The sequence below is a fragment of the Antechinus flavipes genome, chromosome 5 (assembly GCF_016432865.1).
Source record: "Antechinus flavipes isolate AdamAnt ecotype Samford, QLD, Australia chromosome 5, AdamAnt_v2, whole genome shotgun sequence".
NCBI lineage: Eukaryota > Metazoa > Chordata > Mammalia > Dasyuromorphia > Dasyuridae > Antechinus > Antechinus flavipes.
The window spans coordinates 267,546,538-267,561,219 of record NC_067402.1 but is presented as its reverse complement, the minus strand read 5'-3'; the positions used below and the strand labels follow the sequence as shown (position 1 = coordinate 267,561,219).

At 38.8% G+C, this 14,682-nt stretch overlaps 1 protein-coding gene across 1 annotated transcript in view; it reads right to left on the bottom strand.

Moving 5' to 3' along the window:
- Nucleotides 1-14,682, bottom strand: part of PLXNC1 (plexin C1) — a 233,316-nt gene that overhangs the window by 86,640 nt on the left and 131,994 nt on the right. Inside the window, 3 exon segments of the mRNA XM_052000493.1 lie at nt 6,466-6,569; nt 6,824-6,925; nt 13,901-14,003. Coding sequence (XP_051856453.1) covers nt 6,466-6,569; nt 6,824-6,925; nt 13,901-14,003 — 309 coding nt within the window.

The window sequence follows — 14,682 nt, the reverse complement described above, 5'->3', positions numbered from 1 at the left end:
TTTTAATTTATTTTTTGAAGCAATAAGATAACTCTAAACTATAGCTACGGACAGTGAGGGTTGAGATCATACAGATAAAAAATATTATTTATCACTGCTAATCGCTCACATTTACATACTGTTTCATCTATATCTCCTAAAAATCAGCTCAGATCCTACCCCAGGCGATGTTCATTCTGTGCATTATAGTTAGTAATAGCAATATTCAGTATTCAAAAATAGATTAATAACTGTGTGGACCTCAAGTGGATCCCCAAAGTTCCTCTTCTGTAGCAAAAAATGGAAAGATTAGTATTTGTAATCACAGGAGTTAGATGTGCATCTCAACTGGGTAACTTGCAACCTATGTGACCTTTCATCTCTCTAAGTTTCCATTTCTTCAACTATAAAATGAATAGGTTGGACTAGATAGCCTATGGGGTCTCTTTCAATTCCAAATCAATGAACCTATGTTTTTTTTTTTTTTTTAAGAAAAATAATTTTTTTTCATTTAATATCTTCCCTAATTACATGCAAAAACAATTTTAAACACTATTTTTTAAAAAACATTTCTAAATTCTCTTCCTCTCTCCCTCCCCTCCTCGATCCAATGATCTTTACCAACTGATTTGCAACAGACACAAAAGCCACAATCAGAGTTTGACTCATCCCTTTTTTTTTGAATGAAGGTATGATTTCCTAGAGTAGGTGTAAGGAGTGAGCAACTACTTCTACCCACACAGATCAGTATTTTCTCCTTAACTTTTGTTTTAGAGATTTACCAGGGGCCACTAAGAGATTTTTTTTTCCTGCCCCAAATCAAGCAAGGATCTGTACAAGGACAAATTTGAACTCATTATCCACCCCATCACTTGTTTTGAAATAAATTACTTCTTACATAAAACCAAATAGAGAAATTTATCTTCAATCCTACATAAGAGAGTGTATGATACAGCAGAAATTTTGACAGCTCTGAAGGGAGAAGACCTGGGTTAAAATCCCAGTTCTCATACTCACTATGACTGATTTTGTACAAATCACACCACTGTAAAATGAGAGATTGGGGCAGTTCTGTAGCCCAGGGGATAGAGCATTGGTCTTGAAATCAAGAAGACTTATGTTTCTGAATTCAATTCCAGCCTCAGACATTCAGACAGCTGGTACTACTAGTATTTTTAGTACTAGTACTATTAACTGGGCAAGTAGTCATTTATCCCTGTTTATCTCAGTTTCCTTGTTTGTAAAATGAGCTGAAGAAGGAAATGACATACCACTCCAGCATTTCTGCCAAAAAAAAACCCCTAGTCTGACATGACTAAAACAACTGAACTACAACAATATAGCTTGCTTTGTACACATGTTTGCTTGTTGTTTTTTTCCATTAGATTTCAAGCTCCTTAAAGAAAGAGATTATCTTTTCCCTCTTTTTCCATGCCTTATGTGCTTATAACACAATGCCTGACACACAGTAGGCATGTTTACTGAAATGAATTCTGAGGGGTCCTTTAAACTCTGAATCTATCATCCTGTGATAATTAATTACGAAATGCATTTTCTTTGGGAAATGAATCAAAAACCTAACTAATAGCTTTTAAAAAATTGGAAAAGAAACAAACAAGAAAATTTGGGGTGGAGGAATTAAGAATAACCTTTTTGAAGCTGAAAACATTACCTCAAACATCTATTTTTCTTTTATTAGGATGAAAAAAAAAATGTTTGTTTCCAGTTCCCAGTATGTTTTATTTCCAGAACTTTTAAGTCAAGTTCTCCTGGGTCATTTTTGTTTACATGCTCTAAATTAGATGGCACAAGGGGGATTTGCAGAAGTACTCAGAATACTTAGGGCATTGTCTCCCATAATTCTAGGTAAAAATTGAAGCTCGATTTGCATTTTCTTTTTCCTACTACAATTTTATCTGCTGAATTGACTTTATGCAGCTAGAGAATAAAAGCAAATTTTTGGTTTCAAAGAAGGAAGTCCAAATGTGAATTTCAAACGTGAATTTTGAATTTCCCATGTGCTGAGTCTGTTGACCCGAGCTCTTGCAGGAAGCCTGACCCACCTCTCAATTCTTCTCCAATTCTCAACAGAACAAACAAAAGAAAATAGAATTTGAAATAACACAACTGAAAATGGAATCGTTTGGCAGCTGAGGCAGAGAGAGATGTGGTTTACTGGACCCCCAGGTTGAAAATTCTCAAATCTAGTGCTAAATGGGGGTAAGCCATTGTGAATTGTGAACTTCCTTGAGACTTCTGACCTTTTGGGAAAAAAAAAAAAAAGGTCTTGTTACTGAAATCTCAGGAATCTCTCACAACCCTGATGTTGTTTTTGAATGACTTTTCATTGCAAAGACACTGGATAGTTTGCCATTTTCTTTTCCAGTTCATCTTACAGATAAGGAAACTGAAGCAAACAAGGTGAAGTGACTGAGGCTGGATTTGAACTGAGGAAGATGAGTCTTCCTAATTCCAAGTCTATCCACTACGGCGCCAACCTAGCTGCCCCATCCATCCTTTACACAGCTGCTGAAATGATCTTCCTACAGCAGAGCAGTCACCTTCCAACTCAATCAACCCCAGTGGCTCTCCACAGCTTCTAGGAGACAATATCATATTGTCTGTCTAGCTTTGAAAGCTCCCTCCAACCTGGTCACTTCTTGCGTTTCTAATCTTCTTACCCCTTAACCCTTCTTCATGTGGTCTGCAATCCAGGGACCCTGGCATCCTTACTGTTCTTCAGACACATCCTTTCACACTGACTTGCCCAGAATTTCAGAGAGATATGAGGAGAGAAAGAGAGGAAGAGTAAGAGGGGGAGAGAAAGAAGGGGAAAGAAAGAGGGGGAGAGAGGTGAGAGAGAAGAGAGAGAAGAAGAGAGGAAAGGAAAGGAGAGAAGAGGGAGAAAGAGAAAGAGGGAGGGAGGGAAGGAAGGAGAGAGAAAACAGAAAGAAAGAATACATCTTAAATAATAAATGTATATAGTTTATTTGCATGTGGTCTTTCCCATTGGGGGAGCAGGTAGGTATCACAGTAGATAGAGTGCTGGGTCTGGAATCAGGAAGGTCGGAGTTAAAATCTGGCCTGACTAGCTGTGCAATTCTGGGCAAGTCACTTTACCCCATTCGCTTCAGTATTCCTCACCTATCAAATGAGCTGAAGAAGTAAATGGCAAACCCTTCTGGTCTCTTTGCCAAGAAAACCCCCAATGAGGTCAAAAAGTTAGACATAACTGAAATGGCTCAAAAATATCATCTCCCCCATTAGACAGAGAGCTCCTTAAAAGCAAGGACTTAAGTTTTATTTTTGTCTTTTCTTTGCATCCCTGGTGTTTAGCACAGTGCCTGGCATGCAGTAGGTGGTTAATAAATGCTAGCTGACTTGACCATGATGCTTCTGTATTAGTTTCAGGATCAAACACAATTCTGTGGTTTAGAGGGTCTTTAAGACCCTTCCTCACCAGGTTTAAGCCAACCTTTTTAGATTTTTCCCAAGTTACTCACTCCCTTTCACACCCTTCACAGTCTAGCCAAACTGTCCTGCTTACTGTCCCTCACACACTATGGTCAATCACCTCCCATCTCTGGCTTTCCAGGCTGCTGCTCCTGCCGGGCTTGCCCTCCTCCTTCACTTTGGTCTTTTGGCCTCATATGCCTTAAAACTTCAAAACTTCAAAAGCTCAGGAGCCAGTTTCTGATCACCTCAGGGGCTAGTCTAGACCCAGGGCTATTTCTAGCACATCATGTGGCCTTCCTTTATATTGTTAGCTATAGTGTGTTCCCTCCCTCCCTTCCTCTCTCCTCCATTCTTCCTTCCTTCTCCTCTGTCCTTCTCTCACGTGTTTATCTCTTTTCCTCTTCCTCCTTTTCTCTCTTTCCTCTTTCTCCCTTCCCTTTCTTTTCTTCCCCCTTCCTCCATCTCTGCCTCTGTTTCTCTCTCTTCCTTCTTTCTCCTTCCCTCCTTCCTCTCCTCTCCATGCCCCCATCTCTGTCTCTCCCTTCTTTCTCCTTCCCTCCTTCCTCTCCTCTCCAACCGCCCATCTCTGTCTCTCCCTTTTTTCTCCTTCTTCTCCTCTCCACCCCACCCCCCATTTCTGTCTCTCTCTGTTTCTCTGTCTCTGTCTTTTGCTATGGCTTTCCTGATTTCCCCTTAACAAATGTATGCAGTTTCTTGGTGTTCTTCCTTAATGAGCTAGACTGGCTTCTATTTTTTATGCTGTTCCCAGGGGACTCCAGGATTATGCACTGCCCTCTGTTAAATCAGCTCACTTTCTTACAACTCTTCCTGTTCCCCCTAATCACCAGAATGTGAATCCATCCCCGCGCCCTCTGAACTAATAAGCCTTCCTGCAGGTCAGATTGCCTCCACAGTCATTTCTTCATCTTGCCTTTAGGTGACTAAATTAGGGAAAACCTAGGCAAATATATTACTGAGGTCATGGAATCGGACCTAAAGCATTCTCATTAGCTGCACAAATCAAAAGGCTTCCTGGGGAGGACAGGAAACTCTGTCATTCTATTGCTATTGAATTCTTAACAGGGACCTCAGATATTTGAGAGTGTGATGAAGGTGCAATCCCAGGAGAGGGCTTTCACTCATTCCTAAAGTCACTTGCGTTTATTAAGTGGCTAATATTTGTCATGTACCATGCTAGAAACTGAGAATACCTCCCTCCAAAAAAAAAAGAAGCCATAATCCCTGTCTTCAAAGAGGTTACATTCTGTCATCTGGAGAAGGGGAAGGAAGGGAAGGGAGGAGAGAGGAAGAGGGTAGTAAGAGGTCCATAAATCTAGCTCTCTCTTCCACTGCCTGATAGCCTAGCCAGACATGTCAAAAACATTCTCTGACCCAAATTAAAATTTAATTGGGAAATAATTAACAAAATAAATTAAAATATGATATTTAAACTAAGTCAAGATGTGTCCCAGGAGATCTTCTCCTTTCTATTTTAGTTTTGACACCACTGTTCTAGTCTGTCAAAGATATTTTTTTGAGGGGGTGGGATGGGGCAATGTAATCAAAGTTAAGTGACTTGCTCAGAGTCACACAGTTAATAAGTGTCTGAAGCCATATCTGAACTCAGGTCTTCCTGACTCCATCCAGAGTCACCCAGTGGTCTCCAAAGTATTTTTAAAAAATCATTCCTTCTTTCAAGAAGCATTTATTAAGCATTTAATATATGCTAGACACAGGGAAGAGAATCAAAGCCATAAAAAGTCTTTCTCTTCAAAGTGATTTCATTCTACTATGGAGAATACTCTGTTCACATGGAACAGATACAATAAAATAATTTGTCAACTAAAGGGTACTAGAGCCTGAAGTGGAGGAGGAAGTCCCAAGATTTGCTTCCCTTGGAATTGTCACTTGAGCTGAGCATTAAGGGAAGTTAGGAATGGAGCATTCCAGGCATGCGACACAACTTGGGGCACACCCTCTATGGCAAGTGTGAGGGGACACGTTAGGAAATTAAGTGGAAAAATTAATAAGCTAGGGGAAAAAAACCAAAACAAAACCCTGAGCAGAAGCAAAAGACTGAAGGGCTACTGGTATCTTTTTTCATCCAAAGATCCATCATTAGAAAAACCTAACACGGGTGGTTTATGGAGGCAGCCCAGCCTCTGGAAGCTTGCCTCATAGATCCTACTGCCCAAATCTAGAATTATAGTGAAGTTAAAAAGTGCTTACTGCACATGTCTAGGCTTCTGGCCAAAACTGGCTTAGGAGCATTTGACAAGTTCTCGTCTGGCATGGGCTGAGTGTTACAGCAGATAAAAGGATGTTTCTGAGGATCAGCCCATGGGGGCTTGCATTCACTTTGACAGGGCAGTGGGCCCGGAGTCAGGAAGATTCATCTTTGTGAGTTTAAATTTGAATTTAGACACTTACTAGCTGTGTGAGCTGGGCAAGTCACTTCATCCTGTTTGCCTCAGTTTCCTTGTCTGTAAAATGAGCTGGTGGTGAACCATGCCAGAACCTTTGCCAAGAAAATCCCAAATGGAGTCATGAAGAGTCAGACATGGCTCAACAACAGAAAAGTGATTTATGTAGTGCTGAGCTCTTTATAAATAAATGTGTGTGTGTGTGTGTGTGTGTGTGTATATGTGTGTGTGTATAATATATATAAATATAAATAAAAATAGAACCGAGAGATAGTTACTATTATTATCTTGATTTTACAGATGAGGAAACTGAGAAAAATAGAGACTAAATGACTTGTACAAGGTCATACAGCTAGAAGTATCTGAGATCACATTTGAACTCAGACTTTTCTAACTCCAGATCTCTCATATCTTTACCATTTAGCTGCCTAACATGTATTTAATAACCACGTCTCCTAGTTCAGTTCAACCTATGCCCCTCTTCCAAACAAAACACATTATCTGAAGCCTCCTGTGGAAAAAAACCACTAGGAACTTTACATTAGCAATGCCCTCCTCGTTACTATTCCAGACTCAGCCTTTCAAACGCTGATCAATGTTCCTTTACCTCAGGGAAGAAAGTTCTCAGAGCAAAGTGTTTGTAGTCCAGAAAGGGAACAGTGCCAAAGCTATCCACCACATCCAATTTATCCATCTGCAGCTCAGCAAATCCTGCAAAAACAGAATCCCAAGAGCCATATATTAAAACTCAACAAACAGGAGACACGCTCTTGGAGCTGTTCCGTCTAATGCTAACCACGACCTTGGTGCTTGTTAAAGAAAAGCATGAGATAATTATGGGGGTAGCGGGCCCCAAACACCGCTGTGCTGGATTCTGACTCCATGTAAAAATTGAAATCATTTCTGCATCTGTCTCTGGGTCAGAAATGGAAGACTGCCTTTTGGAAAAGAAGAGATGAACCTACCATCACGGATCTCTTTCCGGAGCTCGCTTTCCAGGAGTTCCAGCTGCTGGCTTTGCTTGCGACTCAGTTCCTTGGATTTATACCTGGTGACAACAACTGCAACTATTTAAAAAACAAAACAAAAGAAACTTTGAATGGGGGATTCAAACACTTAGGCAATTCCTGTTTGAACGGGGATTTTGGTGCATCAGTTTCCTCATCTGATGGATTCTATGGTCCCTGCTAGGCTTAAGAGTTTGTGGTTCTATGAAAAACATGTAACTCCTATAGAATGAGGAAAGAACAAAGAATGACGTAAATGACGAAAATTTTTGTTGTTTTTTTTTCTCCCTAAATTCCCACAGAGTATAAGCTGCTTTAGGGCAAGGACTATTTTGTTTTTATCATCTATTCTTAACACCTTGCACACAGCAGGTGCTTAATAAATGCTTGTTAACATGAATGAATATTTATTTTAAAAATTAAAAAGAGAATGAGCATTTTATATGGTGCCCATGGGTCCTGTACTATGCTAAGTAAACATTTTAGAGAGACTTAAGATTCCCCTAGAGAGGGAACCCTAGAAAGTAAACTTGAAAAAACATCTTATATTATTAACATGAATGAATCTTTATTTAAAAAATGAAAAAGAGGGGGCAGTTAGGTGGTGCAGTGGATAGAACACCAGCCCTGAATTCAGGAGGACCTGAATTCAAATCTGGTCTCACTTCCTAGCTCTGTTACCCTGGGCAAATCACTTAACCCCAATTGCCTCAGCCAAAAAAAATAAATAAATAAAAATTAAAAAGAGAATAAGCAATTTTATATGGTGCCCATATGTCATGTACTATGCTAAGTAAGCACTTTACAATTATTGAGAGACTTAAGATTCCCCTAGAAAGGGAACATTATAAGGTAAACTTGAAAAAAATCTTATATGGTTAAAGTTCAACATTTCTTGTTATTAGTCAATTAAGTGGTTGCAACGGGCACTCTGCTAAGGTATGGACACACTCTTTTTGTGTGTTCAGATGGAACACTTGCCCTAATGGAATGCCTCTTCTCTGCAGCCACTCACAGACTGATTTATGACCTGGATCAGTTTGCCTGATGGTCTGATGTTCCCAGGCCCTCACCATACTGATGTCGGATTTAGTGTAGAAACTCAATTACTTAAGCTCATGGTTTTTCAAACTTTTTTCACTTGTGATTCCTTTTTACCTGAGAAATTTTTATATTTTATAAGTTTTATATTTTTATAAAATAGATACATATACATATAATATAAAATATATTTAAAATAAAAATTTACAAAACAGTTACACAAATCCAACATTTGCTGACAATCAATCATAATTTCACAACCCCCACATACATGACCCCATATGTGGTCATAACCCACAATTTAAGAAGCTTTGATTTAGCTCACTGTAGCTCATTACTCTTGATTTCAAACGATTCACCAGCTTGAGGCTCCTCAGTAATAGCAATCACAGGCATGTGCCACCATAACTAGTATAATTTAACATTCTAATGGAGGAACTTTCCAATGTAAAAAAAAGGGCCAGTCCCTTTCAAGATTCTAGCAATTTAACATTTCTTTACCCCTCCTCAAAACACTTTTAAGGACCACTTAGGAAAATAAAATTAAACAAATTATATTGAAAATTCCTTCAATTTTTTGTGAATAATAACAATCACATTTCAAATTCTAGTTACATTTTCAAAGGTACAACTCGAAACTATTAGACACTGAAAAACATTGCTAGAGAGTATTATTACAGGTCCATCTTTTTTATCCCATCATCTATCTACCTGTTGTTTTATAGCTGGCTGGCAATCACGTGACAACATTATAGTCTTGAAAAAAATCAGAAGTGAATATCAAACAAAGGGCACCCGGAACCACATGACGCCTGGGAGCTGGAGGCAAACCATTACAAATAAGGAATGATGGAGAAGTAACATATAAGCTGTCATCAGAATTTTTAAAAAGGAGAAGAGGAGTTAGTCACAAGGCAAGAATGAGACGTGTCATTATCCTTACAATAGTAATACAGGGCAAAGAAGGCACCCAGCTCATTGAATGGAGCCCCTCTAGAAGGACATGGAGAAGAGGGTCCATGAATGAGTCGTGATGTCCTGATCAGCCATATGGATGAGACCACGGTTCTACCAGAGTAGAACCTTTCCTCTTATAAAGGGCTTTCATTTCTTTTGAGAAGCAGTGTGGTATAGGAGATGGAGACCAAGAATATTTGGGTACAAGTCTGATCTCCAACATGGATTACGACTCTAGTCAAGTCCCACGTAAGGTGGAGAGAATCTCCTCATCTGGGAGTTCCCTATATCAACAAAATTACCATGTATAGTCCCATCTGTAATCCACTGACCTCTATTAGAGAACCCTAAAGAAAAGACTTTTATTTTATAGTCTCTGAAATTATTCAAAAAAATAAAAATAAAAATATGCACACATATGTTTCAAATATACATGATGAGTCAAGTATAATTTATTCCCCTGTGTATCATTTTATTTTAGCCAAGCTAGGAAAATGTGGTGTGGAGCACATGTAAGTGGCGGATGGGGCTCTTCATAACAGGACTAGATGTCTTAGAGAGGAAGCTGATAGAATTTGCTGCTTTCTGAAACAAATGGAAAGAATGCTGACTTAAAAGCTTGAAGTCCTGAGATTGAATCCCAGACCTAGGATTATCTGTGTGACCTTGGCCAAGTCATGGAATCTCTTAGCCTCAGTTTCCTTATCTGTAAAATGTTGGTTTGGACAAGGCTCTTTCTAGATCCAAGTGGAGATGAGAATGGGCTATTGAGTGACATTTTGTAAGGATCAATCTGAGTACTAGTTAGCTTTTTTTTTGCCTTGCTGAGGCAACTGGGGTTAAGTGACTTGCCCAGGATCACACAGCTAGGAAGTGTTAAGTGTCTGAGAGCAGATTTGAACTCAGGTCCTCCTGACTTTAGGGCTGGTGTTCTATCTACTGTGCTATCTTATTTAGCATTTTGATGAGTTGATTACAGGTCTGGACTTTGAAGGGAATTTAGAAGTCATTTCATAGATAAAAAAAAATTGGTAACAATTAGTGCATGCTTGAGATGGAGTTTTTATCCAGGTCGTCTTGATTCCAAGTCCAGTCCATATTCCCTAGTGCTACCTGTGTGACCCCTGTCACTGAAATATATAATATCCCATCACTACATGTCCATTCTGTGAGACTAGTCTTATGTTCTCCCATAAATTCAGCAAAGGGATCAGTGGGCTAGGGGCAGGAACAGAGAGGGACGTCCTTGCTTTCTCTTGACATTTTGTTCATTTGCCCCTTTAAGGTGATCACAAGGAGGTGACCCAACAATTTAGAGCCTTTCTTGATTTCTCCAGTCATTGCAATGATACCAATATAAATCCCTTAGCAGCCAAATCACAGAAAGTTGCCTGATGTTTACACAAGTGACCTGCCCACGGTCATATAACTAGTAAATATCAGAAGGAATATTTGAACTCAGGTCTTCCTCCTTTTCCAAGTCTGGCGTGCTCTCCCTAGCACCATGCGGCTTGTCAAAAATCAAGAATTAGGGTAATTAAATCTCCCGATGGCAACAAGTTGTGCAGAGTTACCAGAAGGGGATTCAAATTTTTAAAAGGACCTTGATAAGTGGCGAAACAGATGGAGATAAGCCTGATGAAGATTAATTGTCAGTCTCTGCACAGGTCACTTCGGAAACATAAATAATCTTCACAAATATGACACAGGAAAGAAGCGGATATTCATGAGTTGGAGAGAGAAGGGGATGAGGACAATGAATCACAAAATGGAAATGAGTATAGACTATAACCAGCATCAAACAGGGAAGCCTAACAATAGAAATGAAGAAAAAGAGAGGGAGGGACAGAGCAGGGAAGGAAAGAAGGAAGGAAGGAAGAAGAGGAGGAAGGAAGGAAAGAAAGGAAGGAGGGAAGGAAGGAAAGAAAGGAAGAAGGAAGGAAGGAGGGAGGGAGGGAGAGAGGGAAAAAAAGAAGGGAGAGAGGGAAGGAGAAAGGAGGGAAGGAAGAAGGAAGGAGGGAGGAAGGAAAGGAAACAGGCAGACAAGAAAGAAATAACTTGGAATCAAAATGGAATTATAGTATTCAAATACAAGTTCCTTAAGTGCAAGAATTGTTTTGATTTTTCTTGGTATCATCCATGCTTAGCATAGTGCCTAGCAAATAGAAAACTCTTAGTAAATGCTTGGTGATTTCACTGCCTAATTGTTAATTGAATTTAGCTTTTATGAATTAATCTACTTATTTCCATACTAATCTATATCCAGTTACAAGGCTTTAGATGCCATGTAGATAAGAGAGATAGAAAACTTGGAGAAAGTCCAAAGAATCACAGAAATTTTTATATGGAAATAATAATCCCTAATATTTACAACTAGGGGGAAGGCCTCTCACTCGACTGGGTGGGTCCCTTGATGGAAGAGCTACTAAAGAGGGCCAAGAGTCAGACAGGACAGGGAGGCTTTGCCAGCCGTCTATAGTCCTCTGCAGACATATTTGTTGAATGAATGTATGAGTGTCCTGGACGAGGACTCGTGCCAAGGAGATCACAGACCCGACCGAGCATTAAAATACATGGCTTATAGTTTCCTAAACACTTTCACACATCTGTTATCTCTTTCCATGCTGACAACCTCCCTGGGAGATAGGCAGGGCAGGTGTTTTAAATCCAAGGCAAAATGGACTCAGGTGATTTAGTCTGGAAGAGATATGGAAGGTGGCCTGGGAAGAAATGCATTAATTCCATGGACAGAAATCATACAGGATGAGGAAGTGAGGGCATGTTGCTATCACTGGAGGTATATTTATCCCAGCTTGTCAGAAGCATGGGCAAAAGTGAAGAAATTAATAACATCAATGTGAAAGTGGGAAGTGGGACCCACCCATCACAGTCCCTCGTTTTACTTGAACTGCTCAAAATGTAAGGAAAGATGTCATACTCTTCATCACTAAGAAATGCTTAATTTAATTAATGAAATCTTAGTTCACCTGCTCATTATGTGTCTGACCCAAGGTACATCATCCTCTGGGCTTTGTTTAGGTGACCCTCGAGTCTGAGCCATGGAGAGAGTGCTGGGTTTCAAGTTCTTGGTTCAAATCCCAGCCACCTAAGTGTGCTCTTGGCAAAGTGATCTCATCTCTCTAAAGCCTCAGTTTCTCTGAATTGCATGATTTCTGAGATCTATGATCCCTCTGCTCTAAATTCTGTGGGTTCTCTTTTTTTGTGTGTGGTTGTGCCTTTGTCTCTTTAAGCACCTATTCTGGTGCCTTGCACAAAACAGATGTGGGCTGTATCAAATCGAAATGAGAAGTGAGACATAAAATTCACAGTTTGGTGACTATTTCACTGGAGAGCAAGAATGGACTCATCTTCTTGATAATAAATAAATACTCTCTACTAAAGTCAGGGGATCAAACACCCAGAAGTGAAAGGGATCGTGAAGAACACTGAATCCAATCTTCCCATTTTACAGATTAGGAGACTGAAAGTATCCAAAGTCATACAGGGAGTGACAGACCCAAATATATCATGTTACTATCCTCTGAAGAAGAGCACTGTGAGTTCCTCAAGATTATTTCAGAAGAATCCCTAGCAAATCCTACACTATATTAGGTGAATAATCTTTGAAGAATTTAAAGAACAACAAATAAAAAGTGCACAGATGATGGAAATTAAGATGCAACAATTGAGAGAATAACGATCCCAACAAAATCATGGCTCCATCAAACAATCAGTGTTGAACAGGAAATACATCAAGATAAATTCCTGGAAAGTTCAAATGAAAGATTATTTTAAAAAAAATACCCCCAAATTCTGAGCAACAGTGTTTAGAATTCCATTTTTCAGTTGAGAAACATTTTTTAGAAAATGTTCCCAAGAGGAGAAAACCATCTCCATCTACAAAGAAAACTGAGCGCTGTTCAACATAGCGCTCCAAGTTTCCCAATTTGACCTGACACAACAAAAGATTGCATTATTCTAGGAAGAGGAGGGTACCATGTTTGGAACACAATATAGTATTTGTACTTTTTTTTGGTTGTTATTTGCTTGCTAATAACAACCCCCTTTCTTTCTCATTTTTTTCTTTGTGATCTGATTTTTCTTATATAGCATGATAGCTGTGGAAATATATATAGAACAACTGCACATGTTTAACATATATTGGATTGCTTGCCATCTAGGGAAGGGGGTGTGAGAAAGAGGAAGAAAAACTTAGAGCACATGGTTTTGAAAGGGTGAAATGTTGAAAACTATCTTTGCATACATTTAAAAAATAAAAAGCTATTATTTAAAATAAAAAATAAAATGGAGCTAAAATTAAAGAATAACTAAATAGGAACAAAAAAAAAAGAAGAAGAATATGTTCATAAAGACATTGAGCCATCTTTTTTATTTTCAATTTTTAAAAAAATGGTGATTATGAGATTATAGATTTGGAGCTGGGATGGATCACAGAAGTCACTGAACCCAAGACTATCATTCTATATTGTAGAAGTCTAGAGAAATAATGGCTTATCTAAGGTCACACAGATAGTAGTTGATGGAAGCAGGATTTGAATCCAGGTTCCCGGACTACAGAGACTCTTTTACTTTCTTTATGTAAGAGTTCTCCATATCAAGGGATATCCATATTCCTTTCTGTAATCCATTCACTTTTCTTAGAGAACCCTAAAGAAATGGATATTCCTATTTTATATTACTTATGTCAATCTGATCAACATTTTAGTAAGACAATGATATACACAAAAAAGTACGTTTTTATATAGACAAAGAGTTTTACACAAACACACATAATTGGCTCAGCATTTCTTCTTTCCTTTTTTTTTGTGTATAAACAATTATGTAATAACAAGATACAAATAAGATAAACTGGAGGTAAACAACAGAGGAACAGGAATAGAGGAGAGGAAGCAGGAAAGGCATCCTGTAAGTTAACATTTTAATTGAGAGACTTGAAGGAAGCCCAGGAATTCTGGAAGAAGAGCTCAAGAGGAAGGGAATTCCAAAATTTCTTTTAATAAAAATGTTGGCACTTACCAAAAATGACAGTTACCAAGAGGACGGGAAGAACGATGAGAAAATACCAGGTAGATGGGACGGATTCCTGTTCCACATAGCGCTCCAAGTTTCCCAATTTGACCTGACACAACAAAAGATTGCATTATTCTAGGAAGAGGAGGGTACCATGTTTGTGTTCATAGACCATAACATCACAGGCATCCCCCAACATACCAAAGGGGAATGGGAGGCAGGATCCTAAGATCTAGTTCTGGATCCTCCATTGCCCTTAAACAATGAAGAGACTGATTAGATCTCTAGCGCTAAAATCCTGATTCTACAAGGTAGAATTTTGTAAAATGAAACTCCATAAAAATGAACCTGATTTTTTCATTGGTTTATATAAAAATGTAACATGAATTCTCATTCTTAAAACTCAAAAAAAAAAAAAATCACTGCTATGACCACTCCTTCTCCTCCAACTACAGTGGCCCATTCTTAGCTCTAAGAAGGGAAAGAGCAAAAGGAAGGAAATAAACATTTATCAAATGCCTATGATGTAAGTCATATATGACATTATGCTATATCGTACTACAAATATGACCTCACTTCCTCTAATTTATCTCAGTAGTTCTTAGAATCAAACATCAATTCCTTTAACATTTAAAACTCTCAACAATCTGGCCCGAACTTATTGTGCAGGCTTATTATTTATTACTCCCTTAACGGATCTTGTAGGGCTAGACTTCTTACATGGAAGTCCATCTCTCATCTTCATGATTTTCCATTGGCAATTCCCTCTCTTCTAAAGTGCACTTCTC